The following is a 24,276-nucleotide window of genomic DNA, read 5'->3' on the forward strand; positions in this document are numbered from 1 at the left end:
CTTTAAAAAACTCCTTTATATGTCCAAAGCTGTTTACTGCTTGGGCAGCTGTTATGATTTCCTGATCAAAAGACACAAAAAGGAATTGCAGCTATCTCTACTGGTAATAAACTGCCACTCCTTTGGCCCATGAAAGAGTTGGCTCCACAACTGTCTTTGCCCATTACCAATTTAAGCGGGCAAAGGAGCACGCGGAAGGGATTTTGGTGAGTCAGCCACAGAAATGGATCCTGTTTTGAGTATTATACAGGCACCTGTTAAAGGACAGATGATGGACAGCACATGCAAGGTGCAGTTTGCTTAGTTAAACCTCCTTAGCACGGACCTCACTGGACAAACTGGTGTCCCCTTTAAACGTTATAATCTTTAAAATGGCCTCACCTCTTTTTCAAACAAAAACAACCATAGAAGAGATTTAGTTGGCTTATAGTGATACACCACTGCATAACCTATATATGCCTAGGAACATAAACATTGCATAATGCTGAGGCAAAAACATATCTTGCTAAATTATTGTCAACTACAGTTTTATATACCCTGGGTTTCAGATGTGACATCTTAAGTACACATATTAAAAACCAGGGTCTTAGCTTCTCATTCTGCCAAAAGCAACAACTTTCTGAATTTCAAAAGTTTACAGTGTCTTCCACCAACAGAAACTGACCCAGAAACATATGACTATTCCATATTACTGTATTATGACTTAGCCACAAAACCAGTTAACAACTTGTTCATGTGGCGATAACAATATTCTAACATGATTCTCAATGAAAGCTACCTATCTTAGGAGATAAAAGGCTATCTCAAAATTCACTCTTCAAGGATTATAGAACTAGCAGCAGACTAACAAACTAATGTGAAAAACCAGAGGCATCTCTCTTAGAATCTCTTATAACTTCTTAGATGGCTGTGGGTTGTTTTTGTTTTTTTGCTGTGCCAGATAAAGCTAGACAGGCGATGAGGTGAGGCGTAAACTGTACCCTTGTTAAGGAGGTTTTACTGCAAGGCAAGCAAAGGAAATGACTTTATTAGTGCAAGGAAGTTGTTTCTTGTATCCAGGGAGCTGTGTGTGAGTACCTTGGGATGCTAGCATGGCACCTGCAGTTTCCTGAAAATCCAGCAACTGCTGCAGGAAGAGAATGGCCTGTAAAAAGAAGGAATATGTGTTTTTTTTAAAAAATCAATTTGTTATTCTCCACTTTGTGAAGAAAAAGAAACAGGAGGGCATTCTTATGAAAACTGTAATTATCTATAATTATACCTACAATTATCCTGGAAGAATGCATAATCTATGGTAATTAATTTCAAAGATCATGGAGGTTGCAAGCGAAGGGAGAAGGAGGTCATTGCTTGAAGATGAGACCTGGTGGTAATAGGTGAGATTTGTGGCTGACACTGGCCACTCATAGGATGCATCAGCCAGCCCAGAGATCTCAAGGACATTTTATTTTTGAAGCTGGAATCTGGAGTCTGAAGCACAGCAAGCAGAAGGCACTCCTCTGATGAGCTGGCAAGGGCAGAGTGTAAGGCATCTACTATTTATACCAGGTCACCCAATTGCGAGGCTCCAAATTGCCTGCCAGACTGTAATGCACACCCTTTCTGTGCCTGAAAAGTGCTCCAAGGTTTGAGCACACATTATCTCAGGAAGATCATGACAAAGAAGTCAGTGGGCAGGGGCTCCGAGCTTTTGTAGATGTCAGGGGAAGGTCTGAAGGATGCCACTGCAGCTATGGGCATCACACTCGGCCTAATATCAATCAATTTCCTTTAACCCCAGACACTGTCAGTTATGGAAGCCCAGGTTTAAAACATGCCATTTCTCCTGGTTCAACAAGAATATTACCCTTATGCAACAAAGAAAAACAGAAAACAAGGATGAAGTCATGGAGCTGGTTTTACCAAGGGACATTCTGAATTGCTTCACATACATTGCTGGTGAGTTCATGAACTGTCCCATCTTTTGGCATGTTGTACTCCTTGTCTGGATTGTTCTAGGGAGGAAAAAAACCCAAAGAATATTTGATAAGATGGATAAAAATGTGCACTCCATAGAACTACCCCATTCTTGTTATTATGCAGCTATATTTCCTGAACCACCTAACTACTTCTACAGCCCTACGGGTCAAGGGCACCATCTACTGGTCACTGTAAAAAAGATGTGTGGACAAAAATAGATTTTAAGCAGACGCCACTGTCATTCTATTTGATCCCTCCATAACCACTTCTCTCTCCCTCTCTCTGCTAAAAGATCTGTGAACATTTACAAAACTTTATGTGGACTCCCCTCATTTGATTGTCAATGCTGCCTGTTAAAGAGACTACATCAAAATCAAGTTAGTTATAAATGCGCATTTTAAATTCCAGGAAGGGAAGTTGCTTTCCCCCCTCTCCTCCCATTATAACTTCCAAGATTTTACAGTACACCTAAACATAATTAATGGAACATTTGCACGGATCTCCTGCACTACTGTGGATTACTAAATAGATAAACAGCAGAAAGGCAGCCACTACCTTGATGTTGTCTGCGAAATCTTCCAGAGCCTTGGCTCCTGTGGTTTCCATTGAGGTTATGAGGCTGGGCAGTTTGTTCTTAGTGCTGGCTGCAGTGCCCTGAAATATCCAGCACAGCACATGAGACAACTCCAAGTGAAAGAGTGTGTGTGTGTGTGTGTGTGTGTGTGTGTGTGTGTCGGCTACTATCATCTACTGAACACAGAGTGTATCACTCACAATTCTGCTGGTGCTAAGAAAACAATCACAAGCTTTGTTAGCAGCAGGTAAAACTCAAGCTTCCCTGTGGAACACACTGCCAGGCCTTGTGTGCGTTCATCAGAACATAGGAATCTGCCTTCTACCAAGTCAGACTGTTGGCCAGTCTAGTTCAGGATAGTCTGCACTGATTGGCATCCACTCGCCAGGGTTTCAGGCAGGAGTCTTTCCCTACCATACCTGTAGAGGCTAGGGATTGAACCTGCAAAGGAGATGCTCTACTGCAGAGTGATGGCTCTTCTGGCTCTTGAAAGAGGGAACAAGCCTGCTAGTCTTAAATGGACATTTGTGCTTCAGTCCCAGCTACTTCTCTTTCACTTGGTTTCTAGAAATCTTATTATTTTTATTTATAACCATTCTTCATCTAGCCAGGCCCCAGAAGGGTTTACAACACACATTCCCATAAAACATGTAAAATACAATGAAATTTCTAAAAGCATTGTTAAAAGCAATACACGCAGCAGAAAACCTAATTAACTCCACAAAAGTCTGTCTATGTGGCCCACACTTCTGACTATCTCTCAAATGCATGCATGAATAAAACTCCTTAAGCTGGCATCAAAACGTCACCAATGAGGGGGACAGTTGAGTTTCACAGTCAGGAGGAGCTACAGCAGATAGGGCCCTGTTTTGTGCCGTTACTGAATGTACCTCATTCATAGGTGGAACCACAACCTCTTCCCTCTGATCACACAGCATGGGCTACCATAAATTGGGAGATGTGTTCCTTTAAATATTTGGGTCCTGGGCTGCATACAGGCAGCTAGTGCAATTCCCAAAGGAGAAGAGACATCTGTGTTGTGAATTGGCCTTCACCCTACCAGTTCTCAACTGTTACAAAATCCTGTCTGGAGTCCTGATCCAGCTATGAATAACTGGATCCTGCATCCCAACTGTACATGACCTTGCTTTGCAATACTGTAGTGAGTTTTACTGATAGGCAGTTACCTGCAAAACCTGATCAAATTCTGGCTTCGTCTGCTTCAAGTGCCTTAGGATGGGGAAGATAGTCAGCACAGCTGAGTAATCATGACGTATGATGGCCTTTCGGGCTGCAGAGACAATGTTGTCCCCCTCTATCATCAGGTTGTCTAAAGACTCCTACAGCAAAACAAATCCTGGGTGAATTAGAGAAATGGACTTTTTCCACAAAAGGAAATGGGCTTTTTCCGCAAAAGGAAGGAACCATGTTAAGTTTCAAGGAGACCTGGATGAGGGAGTCAAATGTCTTCTTCTGGTGGTGTTCGGGGATGATTTCTGTCAGTAGCTGATACTCGCTTTGGGCCAGTTTGATGAAGGCGCTAACACAGTGGATGTAAGCATCAATCTCCATGTCCAACATGTCATCTCTCCCTGTAGGGATTGCACAAGCGTAGAAGATGTCAGTTTCCTGTGGCAACCTGATAATATTAGCATATATTTTCATTTGTAGTGGAGCAGTTTGTGTCTAGCACCACTGACTTCAAACTATACAAATAACCCAAATTTTGTTACATGCCAGCCCACAGGGTGCATCTAGGGGTGGGAGGTGAATGTTTCATGTTCTTCTTGACAGGATACAATGTTTTAAGCAGCTAAGCGCAAGCATTTAAGGGGAGCCCAAATGTGAATGATTCAACACATTCACTCACACCTTAAAAGCACCTTAAATTTGTACAACAGTCTCTAGTGTTGATTGACATGTGCCTTTGTGAAACAGAATTTCTCCTAAAGAATTCCATCCTAGAAAGGATCTATCCTATTTGCAACAGCATCATTGATACAAAAGGAAGGGCCTGCCTTGCCTTGATTTAGTAGCACATTCCATTCCTAAAACATTTATGCCCAACAAAGTACAGGAACATAAAAAAAAATACTTTAGCTGATAAAACTAGGGTAATGCCTTTAAAAAACCCTAATGCCACAAGACATCAGTATACCTCCAACATGCTAGAATAATCTGTCTTTCAGCTGAGAGACAAAAATGCTTTTCAATGAATAAATAATGTCAATAAGTTCTTGATGCCAAAAATAGCAGAATAAGGCCCTCAGTGGCCCAGGAACATATTCCACGTCTCTCTTCTTGGAACAGTGCCTCTCCCCATGATGCTACTGGATTTCCTATTGGCTTCTTTCCCCCATTATTTCTACAAGATCTACACCCAGAAGCCAATTCTTCTGTCTTGAATAATGGAATAGGTATCCAGTATATTACAAAACCCTTGTGCCATGATGTCTGCTATGATGTGGGGAGAAGCTGACACATCTATTTTGCCATTATACACACCTATCACCAGAGCATGTGAAGGTATTCTACAATTCTGAGGAAAGTTGCAACTCAGGTTTAAAAAGAAATGCTCGCAAATACTATTAAAATAGGGGTTTTGAAGACATTAGCCAATACGATGTTATTTTATTCCATTTCTTCTTATATCTTGCTACTGGCACTGTGACATCATATAATCTGCTCAGTTTTATGTCCACTGAAGAGATACACCCACCCACCCACCCACCCACCATTCAGTTGAAGATGGATGTTTGGAGAACTTGCACAGCAGAGATAATTATGCGTAAAAATACCAGGGACAAGTTCTACTGAACTGAAATCTTGAATAAATGGGAAAGAACAGCCTAGACAGTCATCTCTCATATGAGTGGCTTAGCACTATAAGATTAAACTGTATTCGGGGGTTGTGGAGAAGAGTGCTAAAGGAAAGAGGTCCCAGCTAGTATAGGAGCTTTGTGCTGCGGCCACTCTTTTGGACGGATCCATCCATGTCAACCCTTCTTGTGCCCATGTTGTCTTTCAGACTAGCAGATCAGCACAATCCGGTGCGGCTTGAAAAAGTCAGATACTCCGATTTGGGGTGGGAGAGGAAATTCACCTGGAACTGTCCTAAGAGAATACCTCAAGAAACACTAAAAATAAAAGTATTAAATTAGCCAGCTTAAGTTTTAATATGGTACTTACCAGCAGCTGGCCCATGCTTGTCACTCAGGGTGTCGGAAAGGTGTTTAACTCGTAAATCATGCTCATGACCTAGCGAGATGTCAGCGGGCATTAACAGAAGGAGTGGTTTATCCAGGCCATCACAGTGCTTGTCTCTTCAGGTTTTATTTGCTTGTCTCAGACATTTACAAGTGTTTTCCTGGCAACCCGGTCTACGACCCCCTTTTCCAATACCATAGCAGTAGTAGCAGTTTCAAACATGATCAAGAATATGGCATAATGCATGGTTCATAGTTAAAAGGAAGCACCACCGTTATTCTGCCTTTGTTTCTAAATGTAGTCCCTAAAATTCATTTAGAGACAGCAAGGCATTGTACTTTGAATTAACGATTCCAATTTGATCAAGGTTGAAAGGGCTGCTACCTTTCCAGATGAAGTGAACAAGGATAGATCATGGAGAGAAAAGGTCACACCAAGCTACAACAGAACTTCTGTTAGCCAGTCAAACTGCATCACAGATTGGACCTCTCTAAATTTATGTGGCCTGCAACTCTTTAGAGCATTGCAAAGAGTTACCTGCTGCCCTATCTTTTTGTATTGGTCTCTTTGCTCTTTGTGCAGTTTTTGTGTCCCAAAGACACAAGAAGCCAGGATATTTATTGAGCAACCTCATTGTATAGGGCAGTGGGGCTAAAGACTAACAGAAGCCTTGAAGGCGGAAGAAAGGCCAATACCCAAGTTAGACGCCCCCCTTCAAGAGTGAAAAGTGAGAGAAGCGATTACCTTCCATAGGAATGAGGTTAGAGGCCCCCTTTTTCCCATCTAGACATTGCTGAGAATACTGTTTCAGAAGATTCTGAGCCTTACGGATCGTGCCTGTCACCAGAGCCACAAGAGAGGAGAGACAAAGAGACCTTGGAAATGAATGAGAGAGAAACAAAACACAAAGCAACCCTCCACCAGTGCCTTGCCAACCAAACCTAGCATGGCAGTGCTGGCCAACAGTGAGAATGCTCTGCATATACACATACACAAACTCAGGAATGCCCAGTTATGTGCCCTTTAATACTGCCACCAATCCCCTTAGGGAGACTGAAGAACTACTGCAGTGTGCTCTAAGTGGCGCTTGCCTTGAAAATGGTCCAGAAGCTGCAGTTAGTGAAGAATGCAGCTGCTAGGTTGGCAAGTTGGGCAGCCTGATGGGACCGTGTGCTACCAGACCCAATTCAAGGTACTAGTACTAGTGGATAAAGCCCTAAATGGCTTCGCTTATTACAGATGCTGCATGAGCACCACAAGGGGAGGACCATTTCTTTGCAGTGTGAGTTCCATGCAGAGCCCTGTGCACTCTCACAGTCAGAGGTCCTGCTTGAGTTTCCCAACCAGCTAAGGTTAAGCAGGTGTATACAAGGGTCAGGGCCTAAACTGTGGAAGATAGCCTTGTCCCTTCTTTAATTTTAAATCACCATCCCATCTATATGTGGCTTTTCAGGAAGCTTTTGTGGGAAAGCTGAGGATTCTTGCTCTGTTGAGGGTTAATCCTCATTTTCTGTTGTTTCTGTTAATTCGTAGTCTTGGATGACTTCTTTTGCTTTAATTGTTTTATCCTTTCTATCTGTTTTGTTTTTATTAATTTTTGTGATGGCTTTATTGTTTTTATTACCTTGTCAGCTGCTCTGAATCTTGAGAAACAGGACATTAAGAATTTTAAAACTAATAACAGATTGCTGCTGCTATTAAATATTATTTAATAATAATAATGTAAGCAGCAACTGCTTGCATCAGTTGGATTGCATCAGGTTAGAGCACCTCCCATGAGGTCTGTGAGCACAAGCATGGTCTGCTATTTCCCCACAAGGCTACCATTTACAAACAAGAAAGACCATGCCACACAAAAATATTGCGGTTTTGTTTTGTTTTCTGTTTTGTTTTTTGTTTTTTGTTTGCATCAGCCACATTGCACTTAATGCCTGAAGTCAAACCAAATCAATTCACATAGTTTCCAATACTGCATGTGGGAGCAGAAGATTTCGGATATTTTTCTGCTATTATGAAATGAGGGAAGAATGTCGAGGATAACTGGTAGGGAGATGCACAGAGAGGCACATGACTCTGTGCTAGAGACCACCATATACTGAATCCTGGAAATTCTTTCCCAATCCCCTACCAGTCTAGCAGAAGCAGCACAAATGTAAGTCACAAATGACAGCCAAGCACCCCAAGGCTTCATAGCAGGTACCACATTCCACAGGGAATGCCTGCCCCCAATTGCCACATAAGGCATACCCACGGCCTTGTGCGCAGGAACAGCTGGCCACAAAAGTATTTACAGACTGTGTTATTCTGAGCATTCTCACCATGGACAGAAAAAAAGGTAAAGTAAAGAGAAAGCTAAGTCTTTACAGAACAGGGTAAGCATCCATGAGAGCTGTAGAAAATAGAAGGCAGAAGCTAACAGCACAGCTCAGATCTGCTCCAGCCCCCTTGCCTAGCTGCAAAATGAAAGGACAAAAAGTCAAGCTGTGCCCCTCCCCAGCCCCTAGGACTCTACTTCTGAATAAATGCAAATGAAATACATCACAAAAATTGAACGTTTTTGTAAAACAAAAAAACCAAGAAAGCATTAAACTGTAGCTGAAGCAGGATGCTGCAACTAAGAAACACTGAAAAAAGCACAAGAGAAAGCGTTAAAATGTCAGTCCACAAACAAACCTCAGTTTTACATGAGAATGTATTAGTGAACATGCAACAAAACATACCAACAAAATCAAGAGCGCAGATAGGCATAACCCCCGCCCTCCCTGGTACATATACACCCAGAGTGCAAGCAATGCTTTTGACATCAGACAAACAACACTCTAGACACAGACGCAGAAGAAACAAATCTGGAAAGGTATAAAGTACTTTATAACCTTTCCAATGATGGTAAAAATGAACAAACTATGTAATATATCACTAAGAATACCTTTCACTTTTGCTTACAATGCACACACAAACAAGCCAACCCCAGCACCCATAATCTAATGGAGATGTGATACTGGCCTCGGTCCAGTATACCTGAAGGAGTGTCTCCACCCCCATCATTCTGCCCGGACGCTGAGGTCCAGCGCCGAGGGCCTTCTGGCGGTTCCCTCATTGCGAGAAGCAAAGCTACAGGGAACCAGGCAGAGGGCCTTCTCGGTGGTGGCGCCCGCCCTGTGGAACGTCCTTCCAGCAGATGTCAAAGCGATAAACAACTACCTGACATTCAGAAGACATCTTAAGGCAGCCCTGTTCAGGGAAGTTTTTAACGTGTGATATTTTACTGTATTTTTGGTTTCTATGGAAGCCGCCCAGAGTGGCTGGGGAGGCCCAGCCAGATGGGTGGGGTATAAATAATAAATTATTATTATTATTATTATTATTATTATTATTATTATTATTATTATTATCCCTATTGCTGATTAAAAATACTGCAAATACTGTGTACCCCACTTAGAGCAGATATCATGGTACAATTGCACTTTATGTGCTGTAACAAAATAATGGTGAAAGAAGTACCCTTGCCACTGCTGCGAGCCTTTATGTTTCTATTTATGCTAAGCACACCTTGTATCAATGGAATGCACTTTTCTGAAACAAGAGAATATTTGACTTAACAATTTGCCTAAAACTTTGTGGGCATACAAATGCAGTATCCATCAAAGAAGGCAAGTTTAGCTTTGAATGTGTGGAATTGTATTCAGGGAAAGAACTAAGGCAGCAGAAATCTCTCCTCAAAAGTTGTCATTGTGACAATATTATTATAGTTGCATTATTTATCAAATGCCATCATATGGTAGGATAACGACAGCAGGGCAGAAGATACAGTAAGCTGTTCTCCACCTGCCAGATATTTAAAACTGGTTAACAGCAAGAACATTAATACTGCAGAATCTGCGCTGAGGTTTATTGACTAAACCTATAGAGTATATTTTAAAACATTTTAGAAAACCACAAATGGCTTGCAATCATCACAGGCACTCTATATTAGCCAACTTGCAACAATGCTGTAAACACTGAACTTCATTTACAAGGGACAGCTCCAATTAAGATAATGCTTTTGCAATAAATCATGAGACCAATCACTGCATTAAGAAAGCCAGATCAAGTTATCTTCCAAGTGCTTGCAAAGAACAACAAATTTTAAATTTTGCTCAAATTCTGTATTATTAAAGTGGAGCAGTACAAGATCATAAACGGGTGTGCACATGCCTAATTTTTACATGCCTTGTGTCTGAAAGCAATGCTAGCAGTCAGCAAGTATTGCTAAATGAGGCACAGGCCACGCGGGGCTCCTGTGGGAGGAAAAGTGGGGTGTAAATTTAATAAATATTGAACTTTAAAAATCCCTTTTCCCTGCAAAAGTATGAAGCCATTCTTAAGCTTTTTGAACTGTGCAATTGACCCATGTTTCCTGAATTCCTAGAATTAGGTTACCCATGCTACATTTTTTGAGCCTTACCACTGATTATGCAAAACATCACTAGGCTCTGAAGAGCTGGTGCATAATTGAAATTAACACTCTTATTTTTGTTGAGAATGTAAATATGACTCTAGCTACTATGTATTCAGCAAGCATCAGTATGAGCTATTCCCTATGCAAAACTACAAAGTTAAGTCTTCCATACTCTCTACAGATAAGGGACCTTGGCTCACTGTCTTCCTCTGATTTGCATAAGAACAATTAGCCATATTTACCTCCAGACACACCAAGTGCTTCTGGGTATTAAATCAGTGCTACTGGAGAACAGAGTACTTAGCATCCTAATTAGGCCTTCATGGATTCTATTAGAAACCAACTGCTTTTGTTCTAGGTTTATTTCTCCCGATTAGGCACTTTTGAACCAAGTGGGACAGCATGGCGGTTACAAATGAAGGCATCACATTCAAGGTAGAGGCAGTGATCAAGCCGAGAGAGGAGAAACAGGCTGTTACTTCTAAGCTTACACAGCTGTCCTCAAAACATTATCTCCTTGCAAGCATTCGGGAAGTCAGTAACCCAGTGGTTCTTGTATTGGAGGTGGACTTGGAGACATCTAGGTTACTTGTAGCATAGTGGTGAGGGAACTTTAGGTCCTTTCCCCATGAAGAGACATATTTTCAACATCAATAATTTTGTTGGTGCAATGGCTTCAAAGACTTTTATTAAAAGTCACTCCAAACTATCAGCTTTGTTCCTATTATGAAGCAAAAATGTGTCTAAACATCATGATGGCATCTCTCCTAAGTCGATAAATTAGTGATCCATTTAAGAAGTCCCAAGGAATCACAGAGCATGCCCCCTTGTAATTTCTTTGCATTAAAAACTATCCTTGAATACTGCAAGATTTTGTCTGGAATGATGTAGAGATATTGGGGCGGGTGGGTGGGGGAGCAACAGCGTAAAAGGGTTGACATCCATATATTGAGAAGACAAGCTCTCCTCAAGTTCAGTTACACTTTGGTGGGGTGAATATAACACTTTCGTAGCACATATTCTCCCAGCTCATGATACCTGCTCCATGAGACTTTTCTCTTTTTTCAGGAGGGAGGGGCAAGGTTTTAACTCATTCAATGTATGGGATTAAAATAGGCATGTAGTACAGAGATACCCTTCCATTAGAGCCATGGAACACTAACTAGAAGCTAAACATTGGCTGGGGGTGGTGGAGTGAACATGATTTTTTCAAGCAGCAGCACAGAAAATGGAACGGTTGCTTCTTTGCCCATCATTCAAGACAGATAAGAGACAAAATAAGGGATGATTACATTCCGACAAAAGAAACCAAGAGCGACAATTTTGACAGAGACATTAGAATGTCACGTGAAGAGCTGCCCTTGAAAGCTGAATAGTTTTGGGAAATAAAACTGAGTGATTCAGTATCTGCCAAATAATTATATAGCACAATTATCTGTCATTATGTTTTAAGATTTGCTTCTCTGCAGGTCTACTTCAAACACACACTGTTAGTTGGGATTGATCATTTTCCAGGTTTCTAGTCGATCACCAATTGAGAAAGCTAGCAGACCGAGCACATCCAGCATGTCAGAAATACGTGTTTCATTCAGTTTGGCACTATAGGTGCTGTAGGCAAATGGGTAGCACACATGACAAAATTATTTAAGGGTGTTAATTAGTCTCGTGTGGTCCACTGAATTGTCCCTACACTTCACACAACTGTAGCAACCCACTGGTTTGGAAATATCAGAGTCAGACAAGGATGACTTCACTGCATCTACTGCCTTACACACCAGATAAAGTGGTATGTCTCAGACAAAACAGCAGTTTTAGTCTCAGGGTTGGAAAAACAAAAACATCATTGGCGGTAAGTGATATATTGCTCTCAGTAAATTAACATTTGCTTCCATCTTACTGAGAGGTAAAATGTCTGATAGTCTAGTCAATGTATATGTACACATGGACAGTGGACCTGGCTTTAATTTAAAAATCTGACCCCAAACCTCCTCAGCTTCTCTCTTAGCACAGTCAGCTTTCAGGAAGAACTCCAGGGCATTGTAACTATGCCCCTCCATAGGCAAATATCCCCTTGAAAAAAACCCAAGCACAGACTTTGCTAGCACTAGTAATAGGTCTGCAATGGCATCTTAGCACATAGATGTTTAGTTAAGGTCTGTCAAGCTGCAGAAGAGACACACAGAACACACACTTTACCTGGGATGAGGACTGTCATTCACATAAGGATTATAAAAACAAAAACAAAGACATAGAACAATTATAACATGCTATTGTAATGCCTCATAACTCAATCTCTGACTGTTCTACAAATCTCCTACTTGTCTATTATTTCTATAGATTGGGAGAACATTTATAATTCTTAGTTTCATCCAGTAAAATTATTATCTTTTTTCCCCCAGACACACTTCGCAATGCTTTGAATTGATCTGGATAAACAGAAGATGAAGCTGGTATAAAATACCTACCTCCTTAAACATTGTTTTCTCTTTCAGATAGTTATCATTTTTAATCAATGAAACAGCTACACTCTACACTTGTATGTCAATCATGGGCGTAGTCAGGATTTTTGTTAGGGCGGCAAGACTTTGTTGGGGGGGCAGAACCAATGTGACTGGTCAGTTAATTAAGTATTTCTATTGTTTTATTTGATCTAGGCGGGCAGCTGCCCCCCTTGCCACCCCACCTAAGCTATGCCCATGATGTAAAAGCCAACAGCCTAGAGCAGTCAAATAGCAAGAAAATCTTAGCACTCAGGAGATTTAAAATAACTCTTGGTGTGAGAATCTTTTAAATACTTACAGCAACTGTTATAATCAAGGAACCCTTAAAATTAAGCCCTTTGTTCCACACAGTACTTGCTGTGGGTGAAAGTTCAGCAAAGGGATTTTTTATTTTGCAATTTTATAGAGGCTCCACATGACCAACAGTGGGCAGTGGGGAGTTCCATGAAGGAAATCACTCTAGCATCTACACTAGAGCAATATGTGCATGAATGTTTGGCAAAAAAGCAATTTTCTATAGCTAGCACGGTCTGTGACAATGGAGGAATTATAACAGACTCTAGCTTTTTCATACTAATAACAACAACAGAGCCCATCTGCCCCCAATGAGACCTAGGCACTCTTGCTGAGATTGGTGGTTCAAGGAACACAGTACAAAAATCTTCTGTCTAGATTCACAGATCTTCCGTCTAGATTCATAGAGTGTGTTAAAATGCTTGCTGTATCTGCAAGCATGTCTACTGGGGCCAGTGAAATATGATCGGCATCTCAAAGTCTTGGAAGTGGCCCAGGGAATGATGGGTCCTCCATACATCACTTTCCTTATAACCATTTCATTTAAAAAAGAAAGAAAAGAACACAATGCAGCTTTTATTTAAGGGGCTTTTCACAGCAATCTGGAAATTTATGTAGGCATCCAACCAAAATGGAAACATCTAGAAAATACCTAATGAAAAACCAAACATCACAAGACAAAGAGAACTCCATCAGATGAACAGACCGATTAAAAAGCAACACTATTAAGACTGGAGCTTCCAGAACAAATCCAAGGAACTGGCATGTAACACTTCGGACTAACCTGGTCTTTTGATGGGCTTTTTAGTTGGTGTGTCCTTCCTCTTGTTCTGAATGGCAGGGGAATATGGAACCCCCGAGGAAGAGCTATTTTTCCGGAAATGCTCCTTCAGTCCTTTGATGGAACGATCCAACTGGCTGGAACGGATCTGATAGTAAACATTCATGAAGTCTAGGAAGAAATATACACGCACTTAGTAGTGTACATCAGCAGTTAGTTTTTTTTGTTCCAAACCACATTTGATATTATCAAAGCTATCGTGACGGGAGGGAATCAAACAATAATTTTGTTTAAAATTTGACAGCATTTCTTGCTTAATGGAAAAACGAACGCCAATCTTCAAACAATATAATCCATAAATTTGAATTATAAATTTTATATTCCATGTTCAGATAAAACTTGCTTATTTTGTATTAATTGAAATAAACTTGATTTTAAAAGAAACCTCATCAGTACATCAAAATGCATGTCTGGTGCATCTTAAGGTTTATTCATATGAATGTGTGGCTTAGCCAGTAGATACTAAGTTAGTAAAAAATCCTGCTGAAAAAAGAAAAACAAAGCAAACTTGTTTGAAAATTGCATTAGTTGTTGATAGAAATATTTTAACACCAATATGTTAAAAAACAACAACATATTACTACTACAGTAAAATCAGACCACTTCTACTAGTTAAAAGGTAAAGGTAAAGGGACCCCTGACCATTAGGTCCAGTCGCGGGCGACTCTGGGGTTGTGGCGCTCATCTCGCTTTACTGGCTGAGGGAGCCGGCGTATAGCTTCCGGGTCATGTGGCCAGCATGACTAAGCCGCTTCTGGCGAACCAGAGCAGCACACGGAAACACCGTTTACCTTCCCGCTGGAGCGGTACCTATTTATCTACTTGCACTTTGACATGCTTTCAAACTGCTAGGTGGGCAGGAGCAGGGACCGAGCAACTGGAGCTCACCCTGCTGCAGGGATTCGAACCGCCAATCTTCTGATTGGCAAGCCCTAGGCTCAGTGGTTTAGACCATAGTTACTTTGTAAAAAAGCTATAGAATTCTTTTCAGTGCACATGAAAGTAGTTTTGTATTCTACATCACTCCCAGATGCTTTCTAAATCTAAGCTTCCTACACTTACTACGGTTGTGTTCTAATTCTCGCCCTACAGTGCTCTCCCTAGAGGCTATGCTGGTGTAAGACCCCGTTCTGTGCTCCCTCTTTAGGCTTCCTCTCTGGGCTCCTGCAGACAGATGCTCCTCCTCAAACAGCCAGTTAAATCCTGCACCACAAGAAAAGCCATGTCATACAACTGATGCCCACAGGGCTTAGTTCAGGCTACAAGAGAGCTTCATAGATTAGGGTTGTAGTAACTAATAGTCAGAGTATACATCCTATACGCATAGTACTATAATAATACATTACTGTAATAATCACAAAGAGCAATTAGAGTTTCACAGTAGGAATTTCAGAATAGTAGCTGACAGTTAATTTTTATAGAAGCAGGAACACCTTAGAAGTAAACTGACCTTTCTGAATTTGTGTAGGCAACAGACTACTACCCTTTCTCATTCTTTCATTCTCAATATAGTGATGATGATGATGATGATGATGATAATAATAATAATGATGTTAATAATAATATATCAAACGGGGTCATTATAAGGATTACAACAAGATTGTGTAGAATAGATGAAGCATAATGAACTCCAGAACACTTTTTAATGCTTAGCATTGTTTTTAAAAGCTGGCACACAAAATGTTCCACCTGGAGTTTTATGCAGGGCAGAGGATATGTTTTCATTTTCTATTCCATATTAGCCTGCATCTACTGGCAATATCATCACAAAAATAACCATCCTCTGCTCAGAAGGCAGACAAAAAACAGACACCCAGGGGATTTTGAAGGTTGTGGACTACTGAAGTGAAAAAAAAATCAATGAGCCTATTCCAGGCTCAGTGCACAAGTGCACACAGTAGAATTATAACTACAGATGAAAAACAACAGATGAGACCCAGGGCAGGAGTGTCCAGCTGTGCATCTTTGCCTACTATACACAAACTTTTTTAAAAATGCACCTTTGCTGCATAAGCCATAATTGATCTTAGTATTAGGTTGACAAGTTTTATAATACATGCAAATTTAGTCACTTTAAAATAAGGGCTTTGAAGATTTGTGCCACACAGTGGTATTGATTTGCATGTCCTGGTAAGCCAAGGTTCATGGTTTACTTCCACTTCGCTCATGAGCAGGAGCCATGATCCTTGGGCTTTGCATTATGCCTGAACTGGGGCTCAAACAAACCACAACATACATTTAAAGAACATTTATACCACTCTGACAGTCATGGTTTCCCCCACAGAATCCTGGGAGTTGCATGGATTATGCAAAGCTAACAGGATCAGTTGGGGAAACAAATATTAGAATATGTTCATGTATCATAAATGAGGTGACAACAACTAATTCAAATATTATAGAAGAATGTAACCTCAACCACTGCTGATGTCTTAAAATGCACGAAATGCAGTAAGGCTGTCCAAACTATTCAGATCAATTTCATACAATAAACTCAAGAAGAGAAGAAAATTAATTCAGCATAAAAACAGCAAGACCAAACTTTAACTCACACTGAAAGCTTAGCAAGATAAGGAGGTCTTAGCTGACTGCCTGAAGCTTAAAAGAAAGAAAAAGAAATACAACTAATCACTTCATGACTTACCTTGGTTCCTCCCATACTCCACCAGCCAACCAGAAATACGGACAATGTCCTGCAGAACACTCTCAGGGAGGTGTTCTAATGTCACATCTTCCTGCAATTCCATTTCATCATCCAAAGTGATGAGATCCAGGATAAGGATTGGTGGAACTGGTTTAGAGTGTCGTGCCATAAGGCTACGAAATTCAGACTCCAGAGACTCCTTCCCCTTCTCAAACAACAATTTCTGGTTGGAATAACATATATGAAAAAGATTAGCTGTAAGAACTATTGGTTTTAAGGTGGTAAAACAGCACTGTTCGGCTTCTGCACAGTGCATTTGCACCCAAATATGTCTGTTTTCCTTTCAGAAGACACACCTGCAGGACTACCAGATAACTCTTTTACCTCCTAAGCTAGAGATTTGGCATAAGAACTTTTTCAAAAAAAGTTTGCTGGATCAGGCCAATGGCCAATGGCCCATCTTAGCCCAGTATCCTGTTCTCACAATGGCCACAATGCCTGAATTCCCCACTTCTGATTCCCAGCAGTACTATACAGTATTTCCCCCCACTTTAAAATCATCTGCTCAAAATCCATTTTTAATATTTGGCATAAATCGCTCTGTAAAGGAGAAGGGAAATACCAAGTGAGCACCATTTTCTATTTTATAAGTTCCTGTATCAAAACATTTTTGTGCATGTTTCTTTTTTAAACACAGGGTTTAAACACAGACAATTTGGGGCTTCTGCAGAGGCTGCTCCTCTGAGAAAAGCTCAAAAACAAAATGTAGGTGTGCTCATATGTCATTCTGGATAACTATCTTCAGAGAGATTATGATGTGTTGATATTTGCTTCCAAATGGAGCAAAACCTAAATGGAAAAAGCAAGGAGAGCTCTGAAGAGAGATGAATCTGTAGTCAGTAGTCCTGTGTGCAACTGCTTTACATACCACTCTATTAAGCTCTGGGCTGTCAGGATTGTTGTCTTGGAAATACTCCACAGCCTTCTGAATTTTAGCCATGCAGGCCAAATACTCCTCCAATCTTCCTGTAGGGCTGCAATTAAAAATACATCTGGTTCAATAACAAAGCTACATGAAGAGGCAACTGCTTACCATAAAATCCCTATGAAGCTGGCTTACCATTTTCTCCCAGATAATAATAATAATAATAATAATAATAATAATAATAATAATAATATCCTGTAATTTTTCTTCCCAACAGGAAAGTCTGCCATCACTGATGGAATTAAAGTATGTAAGTTACAAGGATAGCTGGCATACATTACAGCCCAAATAAACAACCTTTTGACCTATGATTTGTCATTAGGTGCCAGGTCACCAGCTTCAGTAGAACAGTTTTCTTTGAGACATTGGCCTAGACAAGTGGTAGGGATAATTTTAGGCAAAGGGTAAATAACTGCCTCTGAATAATCTGAAGTCCTCAGTGGGGGAAAAGCCAGGCTGTCACTTCACTATGCTCCAACAAAATGACCTTATTTATATAGTTTAGCCCTCTTTATGCTCTGCTCTATGTGCTTTAAACCAACACTAAATAATATAAAACAATTCATCTGATGTTTAATGCTCTACAGTGGAACGGACACCCTTGGAAGGTGATGGACTCTCCCTCACTGGAGGTTTTTAAGCAGAGGTTGGATGGTTATCTGCCACGGATGCTTTAGCTGAGATTCCTGCAATGCAAGGGTTTGGGCTAGATGCCCCTTAGGGTCCATTCCAACTCTATGGTTCTGTGATGAAATCTACAATAATAAATGCATGCATAAAACAGCAGAGTGCTTTAATAATAATAATAATAATAATAAATTTTATTTATATCCCACCCTCCCCAGCCGAAGCCGGGTTCAGGGCGGCTAACAACAATAAAACAGTACAAAAGTACAGCACAAACAACACTCTAAAATCATTCATTATAAAATTAATTTGTATCAAGCCACTGGCAACCATTGGGCCAGAGCTCCGCGAAGATTGCCAAGGGAGGGAGTCAGGCTGTGCCTTGGCCAAAGGCCTGGTGGAACAGCTCTGTCTTGCAGGCCCTGCGGAAAGATGTCAAGTCCCGCAGAGCCCTAGTCTCTTGTGACAGAGTGTTCCACCAGATCGGAGCCACAGCCGAAAAAGCCCTGGCTCTAGTTGAGGCCAGCCTAACTTCTCTGTGGCCTGGGACCTTCAAGATGTTTTTATATGAAGACCGTAAGTTTCTCTGTGGGGCATACCAGGAGAGGCGGTCCCGTAGGTATGAGGGTCCTAGACCGTATAGGGCTTTAAAGGTTAAAACCAGCACCTTAAACCTGATCCTGTACTCCACCGGGAGCCAGTACAGCTGGTATAGCACCGGGTGAATGTGATCTCGCAGTGAAGACCACGTAAGGAGTCTCGCTGCAGCATTCTGCGCCCGCTGGAGTTTCTGGGTCAGTCTCAAGGGCAGCCCCACGTAGAGCGAGTTACAATAATCCAGTCTGGAGGTGACTGTCGCGTGGATCACAGTGGCTAGGTCAGGGGGAGAGAGGTAAGGAGCCAACTGCTTAGATGGCGGAGATGGAAAAATGCCGCCTTTGTTATAGCTGCAATCTGCGCCTCCATGGAAAGGGAGGTGTCGAAGATTACACCCAAACTCTTAACGGACGGTGCTCGCACTAATTGTGCCCCCGCAAGAGATGGGAGTTGCCCCCCCAATTCCATATCGTCCCGTCCCAGCCACAGGACCTCTGTCTTCGAAGGATTTAGCTTCAACTGGCTCCCACGTAACCAACCAGCCACAGCTTCCGAACATCTGGTCAGTGTGTCTGGGGCCGAGTCAGGATGGCCATCCATCAACAGATAGAGTTGGGTGTCATCGGCATACTGATGGCAACCCAGCCCAAAACTCCGGACAAGCTGGGCGAGGGGGCGCATAAAGATGTTGAAAAGCATCGGGGAGAGTATCGCACCCTGAGGTACTCCACACACCAAGGAGTGGCGCGATGACAATTCCCCCCAAGCGCCACCCTCTGTCCCCGACCAGAGAGAAACGAGCGCAGCCATTGAAGGACTGTGCCTTGGATCCCCACGTCGGCAATGCGGTGGTCCAGAGTTCGTGATCGACCATATCAAAAGCTGCTGACAGATCTAAAAGAATCAGCAGCCCCGACCTGCCTCGATCCAGCTGTCTACGAAGATCATCAGTTAGGGCAACCAGAGCCGTCTCAGTCCCATGACCAGCGCGGAGCCGGACTGGAATGGACCCAGAGCCGATGTTTCATCCAGAAACCCACCAAGCTGTTCAGCAACCGCTCTCTCAATCACCTTACCCAGGAACGGAAGATTCGAAACCGGGCGGTAATTGGATAGATCTAAAGGATCTAATGATGTTTTCTATAAGAGCGGGCGCACCACTGCCTCCTTCAGTTCCCCTGGGAATGTCCCTGTGCCAAGGGACAAATTGATGATATCCCCCAGGAGGGCCCGCACCTCGTCTGGACACGCTCTATTCAGCCAAGATGGGCACGGGTCGAGAGGACAGGTGGTGGGCTTTCCAGCTCGGAGGAGCCTGTCCACATCGGCTGGGGATACCCGGTTGAAGTGGTCCAATACTGGACCCGAGGACAGTCGAGGGGCCTCCAGTTCCTTTATTGTATCCAAATTGGGAGGGAGGTCATGGCGGAGCAACAAAACCTTCTCCACAAAAAAGCTCGCAAATGCCTCACAGCTGTGTGTCAAATTGTTATTTAAATTTGGCTGTCCCTCAAGGGACGTTAAAGACCTGATTATACTAAATAATTGCGCCGGGCGAGAGCTAGCGGATGCAATGGAGGCCGAGAAGTAAGACTTCTTAGCAGCCTTCACCGCCATCTCGTAGGTTTTCATAAAAGCCCTATAAGATGTTATTGAGGCTCTGTCACGGGCACCCCGCCATACTCGCTCTAGCCATCTGAGGTCCTGCTTCATTTTCCGGAGATCCCTGGTAAACCAGGGAGCCCGGTTTCTGCAGGGTCGCAGAGGGCGCTTAGGTGCGATCTCATCGATGGCTGCCAGGAGCTGGATATTCCAGCCCTCAACAAGCTCAGTCAATGAGTCGCCAGGGGGAGCAAGGTCCCGCAAGGCTTGGCGGAATCTCTCAGGGTCCATCAGCCTCTGCGGGCGAGCCCAAATTGGCTCACCACCTAAGCAGGGTGGGGGTGGAAAGTCAATCCTGGCTTTCAGAGCGTAGTGATCAGACCATGGCACCTTCATCGAAGGAGACATGATCACATCTATACCGACGCCAAAGATCAAATCCAGCGTGTGGCCTGCTTGATGTGTGGGGCCCGAAACAAACTGGGAGAGCCCTAGTGTCGCCATGGAAGACACCAGGTCCAGAGCCTGTGAGGAGGGAGTGGCATCAGCATGGATGTTGAAGTCCCCCAATACCAGTAGGTTAGGGAACTCCAAGGCCCAGCCGGCCACCGCCTCCAATAGGCCTGCTGGTGCGCTAGGCGGCCGGTACACCAGCCAGACAGCCAAGCTCTCCTCGGAGCCCCACACTAGGCCAACACATTCAATGCCGGGGATCGATGGCGATGTTAGAGCCCTGAAAGGACAATCTTCCCGGGTTAATAATGCCACCCCCCCCCCCGGCCCACAGTCGGTGGAGGATGGAGAAACCCGGGGGCGCCATCTCTCGTAAGGTAACTGTTGCCCCTTCACACACCCAGGTCTCCGTCACACAAGCCAGGTCGACCCCCTGCGAGGTAAAGAAATCTTTAAAAATGATCACAATTTATATTGGACCAGAAAGGTGATATTTAACAGTTGTGCCTTGAATTTTCATCCCCTGAAACCCCTGAAAGGGGTGTGCTCTGATGTACCTCCTCAGAGATATTATTCTAAAACCAATGGGACAACTGGGGAAAGCCTGCTCATAACCACTGTCAGGTTTATTTTCCTAATGAAAGGGGATCCCATGTTTCTTATAACTTAAAATGCCTATCTCCAGTTACCTTCTGTAATTCAACCACCATTCTTAAAATTAATTAGATTATTCAAGGTGGTAAAAGACAGGTGAAGAGACTGACACTGAAAAAAAGAACAGACCTCACAAAGATATTGAGAGTCCTGAAACTCAACTCACCCTTCCCTTATAATTTTCTCTGTGTCTTTTGCTACATGGTAATAACTTATAACGTGATCCAAACAGAACAATGTCTTCTCAACGTTCTCCTGCAGGCGTTGAAGATTCTCAGTCTGCTTATGTACAGGGATTATTGAATTCTCCAGCTTCATCAGACGGCTTTCAAAAGATGAGAGAATGGAAACCTAAAAAACAAAACCAGAGATATTTCATGTACACAGTGGGGTCCATTTCCTTCAACAATAACCACCTGCATTGCTGTATTTTAGTTTGCAGTTCCATCAAGTGAAACACAACATAAACTGAGATTTACACTGCAATCTTTATGCACACTTACCTGGGAGTTAAGTTCCATTTAACTCAATGCAGCTTATTTCTCAGTTAACATGTATTAGGACTGCAATGTAAGGCACATTTACTCGGGAATAAGATCCATTGAATTCAGTAGGACTTACTTCCCAGTACATACACACATAGGATTGCCCTATAATATATTTATGCTCCACTTTAAAATAAAATGCATGTTATGCAAACTTACCATGTTTTTTGTGAGCTGGTCACTTTTTTCTAAACTATCTCTAATGAAAGATAATGTTTCTTCTTCCTGTCATTGCAAGAGAGGAGGAAAGACACAACTCATTACTCTGGCTCTTGAACTACTTTTCTAGATGCTTAGCAGATTTGGAAAATGGTAACAGGGTGTTGCTTTTATATGTTTTTATGTAAAGATTTGGGTATGAATTTAAACAAAATTTTAAAAAGCAGCTTTAACCAATATACGGTACCTTTTCATGATATTTTAAAGTATTTCCAATTTGGCACAACGCTCTCTGAACCACAGAGCTTTAGAGAAACACTCTCTTGTCAAGGGTGCTGGGGAAGGCTGTACTCCTGGATCTTGGGACTACCTCTAAACATTTTGGAGCACGTTCGTGCAACACGAAAATGCTGGCTTGTCAACCTTCTTAGCCTTAATACCGTTTTCTGATTTTTACATCTTTGTAGTATTCTTGGACTTTAAATGTCTGCAATAATTTGGTGCTGCTGCAAACTCGGTTGCACTCGTTTTTGTCTGGTTTTCTGCTTTTTTATTATTATTGGAAGCCACCCAGTTATTGGGACAACGTGTAAAGGACACAAAGAAACAAAACAGCCAGGCTTATTTGTGCCACTAAGCACAGAAAACAATTAACAGGGGAAGGTTTTCCCTTCATTTAGAGAACCAAGAAAATAGTTGTATTTCAGGGTGTCACACAGGCAGTTTACAGGGGAAGTACAGTAAACAAGTGGCAATCTTACCATGTAGTGGGCTTTCCCTCCCACCTCCCTACCCCCCCCACTTGGTTTTAGGGAATCACTCACAACCCAGTCCTGTATTTACTTGGAAGGAAGCCTCCCTGAGCTCAGTGGAACTGAGTCCCAGGTTAAGCGCAGGGGTTTGGGCCTGTGGTCTCTGAGGGAGGCAGTGAACCACGCAGGGGGAACCGAAGGCTGGAGGGGGGAGACTTTAAACGGGGGGGCAGAGCAGGGCCCGACGCCTCAGCCCAACGAAGGCGAGGTTAAGAGGACGATGCTGGGGGGGATGCACAGTGAGGTGCCGCCCACCTGCTTCAGCTTCTCTTCTATTTCCCTCCTCCGGGCGGACGCCTCCTCCGTCGGAATCATCCTGACACCAAGGCGCTTCTCCCCCCTCAGCAACTCCGCAGGCAAAGGCCGCTTCAATAGCTATAGCTCTCTGTCAACACTACCCGCTTTCACTTCCGCCTCATTCCCCGCCCTCTCCCGGCATGGGACGGCCGCCATTTTGAGAGTGGCGGGCGATAGGCTGCCACCTGACAGGAACAGAACGGAGCCCCGCCCCGCGAGCGCGAGCGGGTGGGATGGGGGGGGGAACGCGCGGAACTTTTGAGAGATGGAATGAGTTCTGAGAGCTTGGTGCGGTAGTGCGCGTGCGCGGAAGGGGGCTGGGCTTGGAATGCTGAGACCCTGTCAGGCCGCCTCCATGTTAAAAGAGGCAGCTAATGCCGCCCAGAGACGGCAGTCAGTGGCAATCTGTTTGGGGTCCAAACAGGTGGAGCTAGTTGTACCTAAGTCGCTTCACACCACAGAGAAAAGCAAGCTTGGTTTAGTTACCTGGTCATATTCGTTTAATTATTCAGCCGACTGCATTAGGTTAAGAATAGCCTTAACTGGGTAACTGGATACCCTTTTCTCTTATGCCTGCCTTATATACAGATTTGTCTATATTCTGCCTAGTTCTCAAATGGCTTTGGTTGAATGTAAAAAAATAATAATAATTCTGACCCAAATTGCAAAGCTCTTTGCAAACTTCAAAGTGTTCCAGCCACAGATACTAATATTACTTGGGAACTAGACGTCAGAGCACTGCAAGCACGTGTGCTGTATTTTGAAATTACGAAGGTTTTAAAATTTAGATGTTGCATAAACAACATCTAAATGTGAAAGTGAGCTCTTTGGCTTTGCAGAAATGTTAATTTTCAAGAATTCCCTAGAATAGCATATTACTAGCTCTTGTAGATGCAGCTTGCTTGTTACCATTCGCCTTAAAAGAAAAGTTTCTGTTTAACTCCCATCAAATGCTGGACCGTATCTATCAGGCTCACAGTTCTAACTCCCACTTTCTTTGGTATTGCTTGAACCACCACAAGAGCTGCAGTCTGCACTAACAAAGGAATCCTCCTAGGCACACATTGATTTGGGTGTACGTGGTTCTGAT

General features: G+C 42.8%; 1 protein-coding gene across 17 annotated transcripts in view; it reads right to left on the reverse strand.

Moving 5' to 3' along the window:
- The window catches only part of EXOC7 (exocyst complex component 7), a 35,832-nt gene extending 12,447 nt beyond the window's left edge, over positions 1 to 23,385 (reverse strand). The window contains exons 1-15 of one of the 17 annotated variants that reach the window (XM_081850730.1): positions 23,145 to 23,385; positions 22,078 to 22,143; positions 21,540 to 21,724; positions 17,384 to 17,489; positions 16,456 to 16,678; positions 14,877 to 15,017; positions 13,758 to 13,925; positions 12,375 to 12,386; positions 6,485 to 6,577; positions 5,723 to 5,791; positions 3,980 to 4,125; positions 3,721 to 3,873; positions 2,515 to 2,613; positions 1,932 to 1,994; positions 1,078 to 1,144 (exon numbers count right to left, since the gene is read on the reverse strand). In XM_081850730.1, coding sequence (XP_081706856.1) covers positions 1,078 to 1,144; positions 1,932 to 1,994; positions 2,515 to 2,613; positions 3,721 to 3,873; positions 3,980 to 4,125; positions 5,723 to 5,791; positions 6,485 to 6,577; positions 12,375 to 12,386; positions 13,758 to 13,925; positions 14,877 to 15,017; positions 16,456 to 16,678; positions 17,384 to 17,489; positions 21,540 to 21,724; positions 22,078 to 22,143; positions 23,145 to 23,204 — 1,651 coding nt within the window. In that variant the 5' untranslated portion in view covers positions 23,205 to 23,385. The remainder of the gene's footprint in view (positions 1 to 1,077; positions 1,145 to 1,931; positions 1,995 to 2,514; positions 2,614 to 3,720; positions 3,874 to 3,979; positions 4,126 to 5,722; positions 5,792 to 6,484; positions 6,578 to 12,374; positions 12,387 to 13,757; positions 13,926 to 14,876; positions 15,018 to 16,455; positions 16,679 to 17,383; positions 17,490 to 21,539; positions 21,725 to 22,077; positions 22,144 to 23,144) is intronic. The other 16 variants (XM_081850740.1, XM_081850739.1, XM_081850743.1 and 13 more) reach the window with 16 other exon arrangements.
- Positions 23,386 to 24,276: the final 891 nt, after the last annotated feature.

This window comes from Podarcis erhardii (assembly GCF_964252035.2).
Source record: "Podarcis erhardii genome assembly, chromosome: 2".
Classification (NCBI taxonomy): domain Eukaryota; kingdom Metazoa; phylum Chordata; class Lepidosauria; order Squamata; family Lacertidae; genus Podarcis; species Podarcis erhardii.